The 15,505-nt window shown below is 47.8% G+C and overlaps 1 protein-coding gene across 8 annotated transcripts in view; it reads right to left on the bottom strand.

The window, feature by feature from the left end:
* Positions 1-15,505, bottom strand: part of sbf1 (SET binding factor 1) — a 217,908-nt gene that overhangs the window by 57,082 nt on the left and 145,321 nt on the right. For all 8 annotated transcript variants that reach the window (XM_072471256.1, XM_072471258.1, XM_072471259.1 and 5 more), the window contains 3 exons: positions 8,352-8,608; positions 2,020-2,192; positions 45-118 (listed from right to left, as the gene is read on the bottom strand). In XM_072471256.1, the coding sequence (XP_072327357.1) occupies positions 45-118; positions 2,020-2,192; positions 8,352-8,608 (504 nt within the window). The remainder of the gene's footprint in view (positions 1-44; positions 119-2,019; positions 2,193-8,351; positions 8,609-15,505) is intronic.

Here is a 15,505-nt window from a genome sequence, read left to right as displayed (position 1 = left end):
TGTGGAAAGATAGGCAGCTTACCGTGAACTGTGAATTAGCTCACCTTCTGAATAGCGGGATGGCGTTTGCTTTCTCGATGAACAGCATCTAATGTCTCAATATGCATCTGTACAATGTCTGTCAAAGGAGAAACATAAAACGTCTGAAAATATAAATCCCAAACTAAAGAATGATTCTCCAGCCAACACACATGGTCAAGGGGTGGGATGTGGAAGGTATGGAGACGGATTCCATTAGTCGAGGAGTCCGGAACAAGGGAACATGGATATCAGATATAAAGATATCAGATATCAAGATGTTTAGCACAGGACTAAATCGCTGGCTTTGAAAGCAGACCAAGTCAGGCCAGCAGCACGGTTCAATTCCCGTAACAGCCTCCCCGAACAGGCGCCGGAATGTGGCGACTCGGGACTTTTCACAGTAACTTCATTTGAAGCCTACTTGTGACAATATGCGATTGTCAAACAGAAGGGACAAATATTTTTCTGGGAAACCAGAGAACGTGTCACCATTTAAAAATTTGTTAGACTTGGGTACAGATGGAGGCTGGGTCGTGAAAATGGTTGAGCTTGGAGGCACTGGTGACGGTGACTCTGTTGTTTGCCCCAGCGAAACATTCTTTGAATCCAGTGGTCGTCTCCACTTTGAAAATATGGCGGCAACTCCATCAGCAATTTAAGTTGAGGGCAGAGTCAAGATGGGCTCCTATCTGTAGAAATCATTTGTTTGATCTGGAGAGGGTGAAAGATTTGTTTCTGGAGGGACGGGTTGCTAGCTTGGAGGGATTGGAGGAGAAAACGGAGGGCGGGGGGTTATTTATATATATACGTTCAGCTACGGGACTTTGTTCGGTGGACATTTCCGACATTCCCGGGAGCGCCACTGTCCACTTTATTGGAGGATGATACTCTCCTGTGCGGGGTCAGAAATGGGCAGCATGACTGGGATATGTGGACGAATCTTGGGGACAGAGCAGGATTCGATGGAAGAGGTGAAGGCCAGGAGGTGGGAGAAGCTGGGACCCATCTTGGAGGAGGAGGTGTGCAGTGAGTCCCTCTGTAGGGTAAATTCCACGTCATCCAATGCTAGGTTAAGCTTAACACAGCTTGAAGTGGTGTGTAGGGCACACCTCACCAAGGCCAGGATGTGTCAATTCTTTGCAGGGTTTGAGGATAAGTGCAAGCGGTGTCCCAGAGGGCCCGCGAACCACGCTCACATGTTCTGGTCTTGTCCCAAATTGGTGGGTTTTTGGTGGTCTTTTTTCTGCACTATAATCGGCAAACCTGAATGTTGATTTTGAGTGATGTTCATTAGTAGCTATACTCGGGGTTTCGGACCAGTCAGAGTTAAGGATGGGTGGGGGAGCTGCCCTGGCATGTGCCTTGTTGATTGCTCGGTGGCGGATTTTGCTGAGTTGGACGCAGGCAACGCCACTTAGTGCCTCAGAGTGACTCGGTGATTTGATGGAGCCAAGTTCACTGTGAGAGGGTGTGGGGAGTACAATTGTTGGCTGTTTTTTTGTTTTGTTTACTATTGATACACGTGTTAGTCTGTTTCACTGTGTAAATTTCTGGATATAAAATCTTTAAAATTCAATAAAAATATTATTATTTTTTAAAAAAAGAGTTTGTTAGACAGTGGATCAAAAGTAAAATACTGCAGATGCTGGAAATCTGAAAGGGTCATCAACCTGAAACATTAATTATGTTTCTCTCTCTACAGAAGTTGCTTGACCTGAATATTTCCAGCATTTTCTCTTTAGATAAGTGATTGCTCATCTACAAAGTCCCATCAAACATTCCCAGAGTTGGCACAGTATGGGGAACATGCAGGATAATTCCCCTCTTCACCGTCCCATCAGCACTAAACGGAGGCACTTTCTCAGATAGGGCCAGTTTATTGCTGGATAACGTGAGGACTTTAGGTGACTGTCTTTATGCAGCTATGCAGCATCCACGACCCTGAGCCTTCTCCACAGGGAGGTGGCAAAATGTACCAGACAGTAGACCTCAGCTTACCTGGTAAATTGGTGTGAAGTGCTTTCAAATGGTCATTACTGACACCGCTCTCTGTGCAGACTTTGTCCACAAATCTGTTGATGAATCGAACCACTGAATTTGCCACATCAGAAGTCTCTGCATCCTCAAACCCACTTTCAGTATCATAGCTCTCGGCCACACTGCCTGCAATACTATAGCGCAGAAAGGGTCAATCAGGGCAGAGCATGGAATTCTGCTTGGTATCCCAATCAAAAATTACATTTAGAAAACAAGATCACCCAATACAAGCCCAACATAAGCCCGAATCCTTGCCAGAAATTCTTACGGAGATAAAGAGGAGACGAGCTAATGAAGGAGCAGCTTCAAAGTGCAGCAGAGGTGATGGTTCTCTACGACATGACCGTTCCTACAGAACCTCCCATGATGACTGGGAGGAAGAAAGACACTTTAGGAAACGTAATTATGGAAGTCGTGACTCCAGTCTTGACTCAGGTGGTTGAATATAGCCAAGGTCATTCTTCTCGAGAGTCAAGTTCGAGATATGACAGAAAGGACTATGAACGTGAACGATTAAGAGGCACCGATGATTTCTCCAGAGTGGAAATGCACCTCTCTGACCCCTCACACAATTCCAATAAATTTGATTCTGATTATGGAAGAGCTGCTCATCTTCCTTCTTCTCGTACTCATGAAAGGTCTCTCTTTGAGAGAAAACGAGGATCTCCTTCGTTGAACAACATAAACGATTACCATGGTTTCTTGCCAGCAGTGTTCCCCTATTTGTGCTCGCTGTGTGATCTAAACATTCATTCTGTACAGGTGAGTGACCTCTAACTTCTTTAAGAACTTAATAAAAAAATCTATTACAACTACTGCTCTCCTTGGACTTGGAAAACATCATTTGGTTTTTAGATTCTCTCCGATGTCTTTCTCGATAATCTTTGCTTCTGATGCATTATTCAAAAATATAGGCAAATATATCTTTCTACACCATCTTTTCTTTCAATGAAGTGTATTTGTGTAAATTAAGCTCTTATTGAATATTGGATCTGAAAAAGTGTTTCAGCTAAGTTTTGCTTCTGCTCAGTCCTGGCTGTGAATTTCAACTTCATTTTATTCAAATTTGAGTAATGCAACATGAAAAAATGAAACGAAAATGAAAATGAAATGAAAATCACTTATTGTCACGAGTAGGCTTCAATTAAGTTACTGTGAAAAGCCCCTAGTCGCCACATTCCGGCACCTGTTCGGGGAGGCTGGTACAGGAATCGAACCGTGCTGCTGGCCTGCCTTGGTCTGCTTTAAAAGCCAGCGATTTAGCCCAGTGTGCTAAACCAGCCCAGTGTGCTAAACATCACTGAAATTAAACTAGGTTAGAAACTCAGAAAGCCGTATGACATTTTCTAAATCACTCCTTTTGATCTGTTTTAAGATATGATTTTGTTTTTGTTGAGTAGACAGTATTACCAGATGTCCTGACAGCATAACCATATTTCCATATAAGGGCTCTATCATCCTTTTAAACTTTTTTCTGTTCTGTCACATGTGGTAGCAGAAATCATTTTCCAAGGCTACCAACATTTGAAATTTGCTGTTCAAAATAAAGTCTGGCATTATATTTGACTATTTGACAGTTTATGACTGTCTATTTTCTGTTCAACTTCTTTTCTCCTGTATTCTGTCTTGCATCTGCATCTGCAGTGATGGTGTTTCTTCCCTGTGCTGCTTAGCATAGGTGTACTTGCTTGCTAGGAATTAGAGTTTCACCTGCACCAAGATCTATGGGTGATGCTTTCATTGTTTTGCATTGCAGATTCATGGATGTGGAGGAAATATTTTGAAAATAATCAAAACTTTGCTAAAATGACAGTCATATTAAAAAGAGGATATCCAGTGGCTGGTATTCTGCCACTTACATTTATCATGGTTTACAAATGTAAAGGGAATGTAATTGTGAATTTCTGTTTACAATACACTTCTATATTCTATTATTGTGATATTTTCAGCATAGGTCCATATTAAATTAAACTGTAATTGTCCCTGAAACATTATCACTTTGCTTCATAAGCATTTGGCTTCTAAAACTTAAATGGTAAGAGCTGAATCAGATGGACTGTTGAGGAGCCATTGGTGACATTTTTATACATCGTGTGATAAAGTAATGGTAAAACTGAACCCATCAACAGAGGTGAGTGATTACAGTATTCACTATAAATAACCCATGATCTCTGCATATAACAATGTCAGAGCACTGTTGGTGGAAATAAATGGTTCATTACTACGCCTTTAATGTTTTGTTGCAAGGTCCATATTCTTCTGTGATTTCAAAAGCTATTGGAAAATTGATTTGAAACTAGATTTTTCTTAATGTTTTGACACTTCATAATTACATGGATGCAGTTGTGCAACTTTTAATTTGCCAGGTAATTTGAGAGGATGATGTTTTAACTCGTTGCAAGTATGGACTTTTACTACTTGGTATGTAGCATGCAATTAAATTATGGCAAGACTGGTTTAGAAAAGCTACATGGTGACATAACGTTAAATAACCATGAGATTGTGAGGTTTTCCTTTTTCACCTTTTCTACTTCAGTTGCATCTGTATTTCCATGGTCTAAAATGGGATGGATGTACGAACATATGAAATAGGAGCAGAAGAGTCAGCCATTCAGCCCCTCAAACCTACTCCACCATTCAATAAGATCATGATGATCTGTTTGTGTTTCCAATTCCATGATCCCATCTACCTCTGATAACCTTTCATTCCCTTGCCTAACAAGAATATCTACCGAAGCCTTAAAAAATATTCAGTGACCACGTCCTCGTCCGCCTTCTGAGACAGAGTTCTGAAATCAGACTACGAGAGAGAGATCCTAAAAGATTGATCTCTAATTTTAAAACAGTGTCCCCTAGTTTTGGACTCATGCACAAGAGCAAATATCCTTTCCACACCTTGTCACACTGTTCAGGATCTTATATACTTCAATCAAGTCACCCCTCACTCTTTTAAACTCCATAAGGCAACCCACTCATTTCAGGTATCAATCTAGTACACCTCTGAAATGCCTCCCAATGCATTTAACTCATTTGTGAAATAAGGAGGCCAAAACTACACACACAATTTGTGATGCGGTCTTGCCAATACCTTTTATAACTGAAGCATAACATCCTTACTTGTTCAATTCCTCTCATTAAAAAAAATAGCTTTCCAATTGCCTTCCTAATTAACTACTCGTAGTACTTGCATACTAACTTTTTTTATGACCCATGGACTAGAACAGCTAGGTCTCTATACATCCGAATTCTGCAGGTGCTTTCCATTTAAGTAATATTCTGCTTTTCTAATTTCCCTGCTAAAGTGAACAACTTCACTATATTCTGTCTGCCAGATTTTTGCCCACTCACTATATATATCTACCTCTTTTCTGTTCTCTTCACAATGTATTTTCCTACCTTTGTGTCTAAAGCTTTAGCTACCATGCTGTAGTTCCTTTCACCTGCGTCATTGATATAAATTGTAAAAGGTTGAGGCCCCAGCACAAACCCCTGTGGAGTCTCCACTCGTTATATACTGCTAATTATGGGCATACTCATTGTTTCCTGCCAAGTAGCCAACCTTCTGACCATGCTAATATGTTCCCCCTGACTCCAAGCGCTTTCATTTTCCCCAATAACCTTTGATGTGGCACCTTAAGACCGTCTGGAAATCCAAGTATAATATGTTTACAGGCTCTTTACGTACAACACATATTATTCCTTCAAAGAACTCTAATAAATTGGTTAAACATGATTTCCCCTTCACAAAACTATGCTGACTCTTCCCGATTACCTTGAATTTTTCCCATTGCCCAGCTATAACCTCAATGGTTGAATCTTAACACTGGCCTCCGTAAGAAGGGTCACATTTGCTACTTTATAGCCTGAAGGAACCTTTCCTTAGTGAATTTTGGAAAGCTTAACAGCAATGCATCTACTACTTCATTGGCCATCCTTTAAGACCCTAGAATCAAGTCCATCAGATCCCAGAGATTTGTCAGCTTGGAGCTCCCATCAGTTTGCTCAATAAGGTTTCTCTGGTGGTTGTAATTTCACAGTCTCCCTTCCACCTCCTGATTTACCACTATTACTGGAATGCTGTCTGTATCCTGTATAGTGAAGTCAGAAGCAAAATATTGTTAATTTCAACTGCCATTTCCTTATTATCTGCTATTAATCCCCATTGTCACTATAAAGGAACAAGTTATTTTCATTTTTAAATACCTGTAGAAACTCTTGCTATCCATTTATACATTTTTAGCTGGCATCCTCTTGTACTCTAATTTCTTTCTCCCGATTAACCTTTTAGTCAGTTTCTGCTGTTTTTTTTAATATTACGGTTAAGCAGTTGATCTGCCAATCACATTTGTGCTGTTATTTGCTTTTTCCTTAAGTGTGATGTTTTCCATAATGTTAATTAACCATAGATGGTGGGTCTTTCCCAGAAATCTATTCCAACAATAAAGAAAAATTCTTAATGTTCTGAAATATCACTTTAAATGTCTGCCACTGCTCTATTGATCTATTCCAGTAGTTCCCAGCTTTTTCCTTTAGGGAGCCACCATGTCCGCAAGCTGTTTTAAACATTTTTTATGTAGCTTATGCCTGACGAGAGTTAAACTTGTGTAACATATCAAGAGAAAAACAGCTATTTCTAATAGTTTACGATGCACGCTCGCAAAATACATTGCATTTGTCACAGCACGTTTATCTGCCATAGGCCTACCAGTGAAAAAAGATAATGCCCTTAATAAGAAGGCTGATGTTTCTCAAGACTTCAAATGCTGGATGCCAGGTTCCAGGGATGACGATCTTAATTGGCGATCTGGTTCAATGTTAAGTTTATTCCCAAATTTAGTCTTCAGTGCGACAAGTCCTGAAAATCCAGTTTTGCAAAGGTAGGTTGTAGGAAAAGGCATTAGACGCTTTACTGCCTTTGGGTGCTTTAAAGCAAAAGTCAGTCAGGTAGTTCTGAGAGATATCCAGCTTTATAGCACTGTAGGGCAGCATGGTAGCACAGAGGGCAGCACAGTAGCACAAGTGGATAGCACTGTGGCTTCACAGCGCCAGGGTCCCAGGTTCGATTCCCCGCTGGGTCACTGTCTATGCCGAGTCTGCACGTTCTCCCCGTGTCTGCGTGGGTTTCCTCCGGATGCTCCGGTTTCCTCCCACAGTCCAAAGACGTGCAGGTTAGGTGGATTGGCCATGATAAATTGCCCTTAGTGACCAAAAAGGTTAGATGGGGTTATTGGATTACGTGGATAATGGTTACTCGCATTGAAGTGAGGGCTTAAGTGGGTCGGTGCAGACTCAATGGGCAGAATGGCCTCCTTCTGCACTGTATGTTCTAATAAACTATGTACTGTCACAAGACAGTTCCATAAGGCCATCTTGCTCCCTTGAGGCCAGGCCTGTGAGGATGTCAACATCAAGGCTCACAAAGGGATTTTGTATCCAGTTGAACTTTGAGTCGGGAACAGGGAAGGACACATAGCTGGGCTTTCAAACTTTGCAGATGTTCTCGGATGTCATAATTTACACTACTTGGAAGCTGCATGTCTGCCTTGGCTAAAAAATCGGACAGATTTGCAAATGAATCAGAGACTTTTTCCCCGGGTGGAACAAACCATTACAAGGGGACATAAATTTAAGGTGAATGGTGGAAGATATAGGGGGGGGGGGGGGGTCAAGAGGTAGGTTCTTTACCCAGAGAGTAGCAGGAATGCACTGCCTGTGGAAGTAGTTGAGTCGGAAGCATTAGGGACCTTAAAGCGGCTATTGGATAGGTACATGGATTACGGTAGAATGATGGGGTGTAGATTAATTTGCTCTCAATCTAGGCCAAAGGTTCGGCACAACATTGTGGGCCGAAGGGCCTGTATGTGCTGTATTTTTCTATCTTCTATAACCTTCAAAGAGCAGAACGCACATGGAAAATCTTAAGCATTACACATGCCTTGTTGTGCACAATGTATTTTAGTAGAGTTTTACACTGAACCCGAGACTATTTTTCCACTCTACCTTCATAGACTGGGATATCTCAGTCGGTGTCTAACCTCCACTTAGGTTGGTGTTTCACGGTCTGAGAGTTACCACTAGTACTGGTTGAGGTTTCATTGCCTATAGCTACCAGCACAGGCTGGGGTTTCAGCATCTGAGTGACTGAGTGCACAGACAGGGCTTTCATTGTGTCGGAGTGTGACAGCTAACAGGCTGGAGTTTCAATGCGAGTAACCATTAGCCACGGTTGGGGTTTCATTATCTGGGAATGACCACCAAGAAACAATGATGAAGTGAGAGAAGTTGGTCCTGACCTGTTTGTTACAAAGCTGTTGCTCACACTTTCCAAGTCTCCAACAGCTGTACTGCGCAGCAGGCGGTTCTTGCTGGTATCGAGTGGCAAGAGCAGGTAGGTCAGACGATTGCCATAATGAATGGCCTGACTATACACTATGCTCTCCTCTTTGTCAATCAGTTCTTGCTGCTTCTCTTTGCTGCGGGTTGGCCACATGCGTAATTGTTCTGCTGCCACTTCCAGTGCTGATCTCTGTTGCTTCTCGTTGTCACAACCCTTCGAAAACACAATGAGCAGAACGCTCGCAACACCAGTCTGTGCAACATTTCACATATCATACATATAAGCAACTACATAACACTTTCACTGCTATTAATATCCTTGCCCTGACTTCCAGTTGCGGCGATGACCAGCTAAGCCGCACGTTTCGGCGGCTCCAGCTCAAACGGACCTTCGGGCTCTTTTAAGAGCCCCAACGGGAAATTCTTTTGTGACGAAACCCGGTGTGGAGTGAGGCAACAGGGAGTCCCCCCCAGCGGAAAAGAAAAATATCGGCGGCGGCGGCCAGATCGCGGAGAATCCTCGAGGGCAGCGGCAGAAGAAAGAAAGGAGCAAGATGGCGTCAGAGGGAGCCCAGGCGACATGGGGACCGGACCAGGACGAATTTTTAAGACGGTGGGTGGAGCTGCTTAAGAAGGAGGTGCTGGCCCCGATGCTACAAACAATCGAGGGGCTTAAAGAGACACAAAAGGCCCAGGAGATAGAGCTCCCTGTGGTGGAGCAGTAGGTAACGGACAACGAGGACGAGATCCTGGGCCTAGCAGTCAAAATGCAGACGCACGTGGCACTCCATAAGAAGTGCATCGAAAGGATTGAAGTCCTGGAAAACAGATCAAGGAGAAAGAACCTCCGGATCCTGGGTCTCCCCGAGGGAGTGGAAGGAGCTGACGGCGGGGCTTACGCGAGCACGATGCTACGCTCGCTAATGGGAGCTGAGGCCCCCTCGGGCCCCTTGGAAGTGGAAGGGGCCCACCGGGTCCCTGCGAGGAGACCAAAGGGTGGAGAACCACCTAGGGCGATGATCGTGCGATTTCACGCTTCAATGATAGAGAGGTGGTTCTGAGATGGGCCAAGAAGGTACAAAGTAGCAGATGGGAGAATGCGGTGATACGAGTGTATCAGGATTGGAGTGCGGAGGTGGCGAGAAGGAGGGCGAGTTTCAATAGAGCCAAGGAGGTGCTGCATAAGAAGAAAGTGAAGTTCGGGATGTTGCAGCCGGCACGATTGTAGGTCACGCACCAGGACAGACATTACTATTTTGAAACGTCGGAAGAAGCATGGTCCTTCATTCAAAAAGAGAAACTGGACCAGAACTGAGGGACTGATGTTGGAGGGGAAACAAAAATGCTGATGTATAGAGGTGTAAATTGGGGAGGGGGGTCACTGAGAAATGTGGGCGCCTGTGGGGGGGGGGGGGGGGGGAAGAAGAGACACAGGCGGGGGACGGGGAATGGGAGCAGAGCGGTAGGGGGAGCTGTGCCATGGGGGGCGGGATGGCACTAGAAAGCGCGGGATTTCTTTTTCTTTTCCCGCGCCAGAGACATGATGGCGGGAAGATAGGCGCAAGGAGGATGGGAGTTCCTCACAAGGGGGGGGGGGGTCAAGGAGAGCGGGGGTGGTCGAGGCGGGAATGCGCCGCCTGAGGGACGAGTGGGTGCGCGGAACCGGGACGTGGGACTGGCCAAGAGAGGGTGATGGCTAGTCGACAGGGGAGGGGGGCGGGCAGCCCCCCAGTCCGGCTGATCACGTGGAACGTGAGAGGCCTAAATGGGCCGATTAAGTGGGCCCGAGTGTTCGCGCACTTAAAGGGGCTGAAGGCAGATGTGGCCATGCTTCATGAGACACATCTGAAGGTGGCGGACCAGGTTAGGTTAAGGAAAGGATGGGTGGGACAGGTGTTCCACTCAGGGCTGGACGCAAAGAAAAGAGGGGTGGCCATATTGGTGGGGAAACGGGTGTCGTTCGAGGCTAGGAGCATTGTAGCGGACAGCGGGGGCAGATATGTGATGGTGAGTGGCAGACTGCAGGGAATGGAGGTCGTGCTGGTCAACGTATATGCCTCGAACTGGGATGATGCGGGATTTATGAAGCGGATGCTGGGACGCATCCCGGACCTGGAGGTAGGAAACCTGGTAATCGGGGGGGACTTCAACACTGTGCTAGACCCAGGGTTAGATAGATCTAGATCCAGGACCGGAAGAAGGCCGGCAGCGGCCAAGGTGCTTAGGGGGTTTATGGGCCAAATGGGGGGAGTAGATCCGTGGAGATTTGCTAGGCCGCTGGCCAAAGAGTTCTCCTTTTTCTCCCACGTCCATAAGGTATACTCCCGGATAGATTTCTTCGTTTTGGGAAGGTCACTGATTTCGAGGGTGGAAGGAACAGAGTACTCGGCCATAGCGGTTTCAGACCATGCCCCACATTGGGTGGATCTGGAACTAGGAGAGGAGAGGGAGCGTCCACTCTGGCGACTGGATGTAGGATTATTGGCAGATGAGGGAGTCTGCGGAAGAGTGAGGGAATGTATCGAAAGGTACCTGGAGGGACTTCCGGGTGCGGCTATGCAGAGCTAGGTCGCATATTCGGTAGCTCTCGCTTGGAACGGACTTTTGGGCTCTTTTACAGGGCCCCCACGGCATTTGTTTGACATTTCCCGGTGTGGCAAGAAGACTGCAGCATTCCCCTGACAGTGTCCCCCAGGAATGTTATGTCTTTTGGCTACCACACCCGGCAGAAACAGTAAAAGATTTGGCTTGTGCTGCAGGAATAGACAAAGGTCTCTTCCAGCATACAGGTGGGGGAAGGGCAAGCTTAAAACTGCAATCTGACTTGACTCTATCAAAGGTGAATTCTAGCAGCAGAGGGAACAACTGTGAAATGATCTACCAAGGCCATTGAAGAAACAGGGACGAGGCTTCCGGTGGCGGCCATGGGTCCCCCTCCAACTTCTATGAAACGGACCAGAAGTGTAACGGCCAAAGGAGCGGCACTGGAGCAACGGGAGACGCGAGGGAAAGAAAACAAAATGGCAACGGCCAGGGACAAAGGGGAGCTGCAGGAGTTCATCAAGTGCTGCTTCGAGGAGCAGCGTGAGGAGATGCGCAAGGAGATGTTTGCGTCTATGCTTTCGGCAATTGAAGGACTCGGGATCACCCAGAAGGCCCACGAAGCTAAGATCCAGGAGGTACAGAAAAGAGTCAGTCAGAACGAGGACGAGCTCGTGGGCCTGGCGGTGAGAGTGGAGCAGAACGAGGCGCTACACAAGAGGTGGGCGGGAAGACTCGAAGACCTGGAGAACAGTTAGAGGAGAAAGAATCTGCGAATCCTGGGTCTCCCTGAGAGAGTGGAGGGGGCTGATGCCGGGGCATACGCGAGCACGATGCTCGAGGCGATGATAGGCATGAAGGCCCCTTTGAGGCCGCTGGAGTTGGACGGGGCACATTGGGTGCTGGCGAAGAAGCCTCAGGCAAATGAGCCGCCAAGGGCGATGGTGGTGAGGTTCCACCGGTTCACGGACAGAGAGTGGGTCCTGAGATGGGCCAAGAAGGAGCAGAGCAGTAAGTGGGACAATGCAGAGATCCGAATATACCCGGACTGGAGCACGGAGGTTGCAAAGCGGAGAGCGGGTTTCAACCGGGCCAAAGCGGCGTTGTACCGGAAAGAAGTGAAATTCGGAATGCTGCAGCCAGCGCGACTGTGGGTCACATACAAGGGCCAACACTATTACTTCGAAACGCCTGAAGAGGCGTGGACCTTTGTACAAGCCGAAAAGTTGGACTCTAACTGAGGGTTTGTGAGGGTGGGGGGGATGTTTGAGGGTTGATGTGTGATGGTTGTAGTATATAGGGGGTCAATCACGCGCAGGAAATTTTACATGGGCTGGGGGAGAGAGACAAGGCCGCGACAGGAGCTGCGCCAGAGGGGGCGGAGCGGGCTTTGGAAAGCGCAGGGTGTTTTCCCGCGCGCGGGAAGAAAGACGGGAAGGGCAACAAAGGGATGCATATGGATTGGGAGACTCCCACGCGGGGAGGTCAATGGGACGGCGGGGGAAGCCGGGGTCAGCAGGCGTCAGCTGACTTACGGGAGTGACATGGGGGGAGCAAAAAAGCTAGACAGGGGTCTAGCGGGGGATGGGGAGGGGGGAAAGGGGGGGGGGAGAAAGGGTTGCTGCTGCACTGGCCGAAAGGGAATGGGACACAGAAGAGGTGGTCGGGACGGGGGTAGGTTCTTTGGGGTAGAGGACAGATGTGGAAGGTGCTCAGGGAGCCCGTAGAACCATGTCCATATGTTTTGGTCATGCCCGGCACTGGAGGGGTTCTGGAGAGGAGTGGAGGGAGCAATATCTCAGGTGTTAAAAGTCCGGGTCAAGCCAAGCTGGGGGCTAGCAATATTTGGAGTAGTGGACGAACCGGGAGTGCAGGAGGCAAAAGAGGCCGGCATTCTGGCCTTTGTGTCCCTAGTAGCCCGGCGAAGGATCTTGTTAATGTGGAAGGAGGTGAATCCCCCCAGCCTGGAGGCCTGGATAAATGATATGGCTGGGTTCATAAAGTTGGAGAGGATTAAGTTCGCCTTGAGAGGGTCTGCGCAGGGGTTCTACAGGCGGTGGCAACCGTTCCTAGACTATCTCGCGGAGCGTTAGAGGAAGGTCAGTCAGCAGCAACCTCCGGGGGGGGGGGGGGGGGGCTGCCTGGGAGGGTGGATGAGCAAGAGATAACATGAAGGATTGGGGAAACTGGCACGTACGGGTGAGGGTCAGTGTACAAAGCTGTGTAAATATATCATTTTGCCATGTATATATCTTGCTCTGCCCGATTTCTCGGGTTTTTTTTGTTACGAGGGGGGGGTTATTGTTTGTAAGGGAGAAAAATTGTGTTAAGAAAACTTTAATAAATATATTTTTTTTAAAAAGAAAGGTACCTGGAGGCCAACGATGATGGGGAGGTCCGAGTGGGGGTAGTATGGGAAGCGCTGAAGGCGGTGGGCAGGGGGGAAGTTGATCTCCATCAGGGCTCACAAGGGGAAAACAGAGGTCAAAGAAAGGGAAAGATTACTGGGGGAGATTTTGAGTGTGGATAAAAAATATACGGAGGCCCCGGACGAAGGACTATACAGGGAGAGGCGACGACTCCAGACGGAGTTCGACCTGTTGACCACAGGGAGGGCAGAGGCACAGTGGAGGAAGACACAGGGGATGAAATATGAATATGGGGAAAAGGCGAGTCGCCTGTTGGCCCACCAGCTTCGAAAGAGGACAGCGGCGAGGGAAATAGGGGGAGTTAGGGATGAAACGAGAACCACGGTGCGGAGAGCAGGGAAGGTAAATGAGGTGTTCAAGACCTTTTATGAGGGGTTATATAGGTCCCAACCCCCGGAGGGAAAAGAGGGGATGCAGCAGTTTCTGGACCAACTAAGGTTCCCGAGGGTGGAGGAGCAGGAGGTGGCAGGCCTGGGGGCGCTAATTGGGGTGGACAAGGTGACCAAAGGGCTGGGGAACATGCAGGCAGGGAAGGCCCCGGGACCTGACGGGTTCCCGGTGGAATTTTATAGGAAATATATGGACTTGTTGGCCCCGCTGCTGGTAAGAACCTTTAACGAGGCCAGAGAAGGGGGGACCCTACCCCCGACAATGTCGGAGGCGACGATATCACTAATCCTGAAGCGAGATAAAGACCCGCTGCAATGCGGGTCTTATAGGCCTATCTCATTCCTAAATGTGGACGTCAAGTTGCTGGCAAAAGTGCTGACAATGAGGATAGAGGATAGAGGATTGTGTCCCGGGGGTGGTGCACGAAGATCAGACAGGGTTCGTAAAGGGGAGACAATTGAATGTCAACGTGCGACGGCTATTGGGGGTGATAATGATGCCCCCAGCAGAGGGGGAGGCAGAGATAGTGGCGGCAATGGATGCAGAGAAGGCATTTGATAGGGTAAAGTGGGAGTACCTATGGGAGGTGCTGAGGAGGTTCGGGTTCGGGGAGGGGTTTGTCAGCTGGGTTAAACTCCTCTATGGAGCCCCAATGGCAAGTGTAGTCACAAATCGGCAAAGGTCGGAGAATTTTCGACTACATAGGGGAACAAGACAGGGATGCCCGCTGTCCCCATTACTGTTCGCGCTGGCAATTGAACCACTGGCCATAGCGCTGAGAGACTCTAGGAAATGGAGAGGGGTGGTTAGAGGGGGAGAGGAACACCGAGTGTCACTCTACGCGGATAACCTACTGCTGTATGTGGCGGATCCAGTGGGGGGGATGACAGAGGTCATGCAGATATTGAGGGAGTTTGGAGATTTCTCAGGATATAGGCTGAACATGGGAGTGAGCTTTTCGTGATACACCCTGGGGACCAGAGTAGAGGGATAGATGGCCTACAGCTAAGGAGAGTGGAAAGAAACTTCCGATACCTGGGGATTCAGATAGCCAGGAGCTGGGGAACCTTACACAGACTCAATCTGACTCGGCTGGTGGAGCAAATGGAAGAGGATTTCAAAAGGTGGGATATGCAGCCGCTGTCACTGGCGGGCAGAGTGCAGGCGTTTAAGATGATGGTCCTCCCGAGGTTCCTATTTGTGTTTCAATGTCTCCCTATATTGATCACTAAGGCCTTTTTCAAAAAAATAGATAGGAGCATCATGAGCTTCGTGTGGGCAGGGAAGGCCCTGAGGGTAAGGAGGGGGTTCCTGCAACGTCACAGAGACAGAGGGGGACTGGCGTTGCCGAATTTGGGCGACTACTACTGGGCCGCCAACGTGGCGATGATCTGTAAGTGGATGATAGAGGGAGAGGGGGCGGCGTGGAAAAGGCTGGAGATGGCGTCCTGCAAAGGAACGAGCTTAAAAGCGCTGGTGACGGCGCCACTACCGCTCCCCGAAAAAGTTTACCACGAACCCAGTGGTGGTGGCAACATTAAGTATCTGGGGGCAATGGAGGCGACAGAGGGGTGTGTTGGGAGCCTCGGTGTGGTCCCCGATCAGGAACAACCATAGGTTTGCCTCAGGGAGGTTGGACGGAGGGTTCCAGAGCTGGCACTGGGCAGGAATTAGGAGAGTGGGAGACTTATTTATAGATGGGACGTTTGCGAGCTTGGGAGCGCTAGAGGAAAAGTATGAGCTGCCCCCGG

The sequence above is a fragment of the Scyliorhinus torazame genome, chromosome 13, assembly GCF_047496885.1.
Source record: "Scyliorhinus torazame isolate Kashiwa2021f chromosome 13, sScyTor2.1, whole genome shotgun sequence".
NCBI classification, from domain to species: Eukaryota; Metazoa; Chordata; class Chondrichthyes; order Carcharhiniformes; family Scyliorhinidae; genus Scyliorhinus; species Scyliorhinus torazame.
This window is presented reverse-complemented; position numbering and strand designations above follow the sequence as displayed.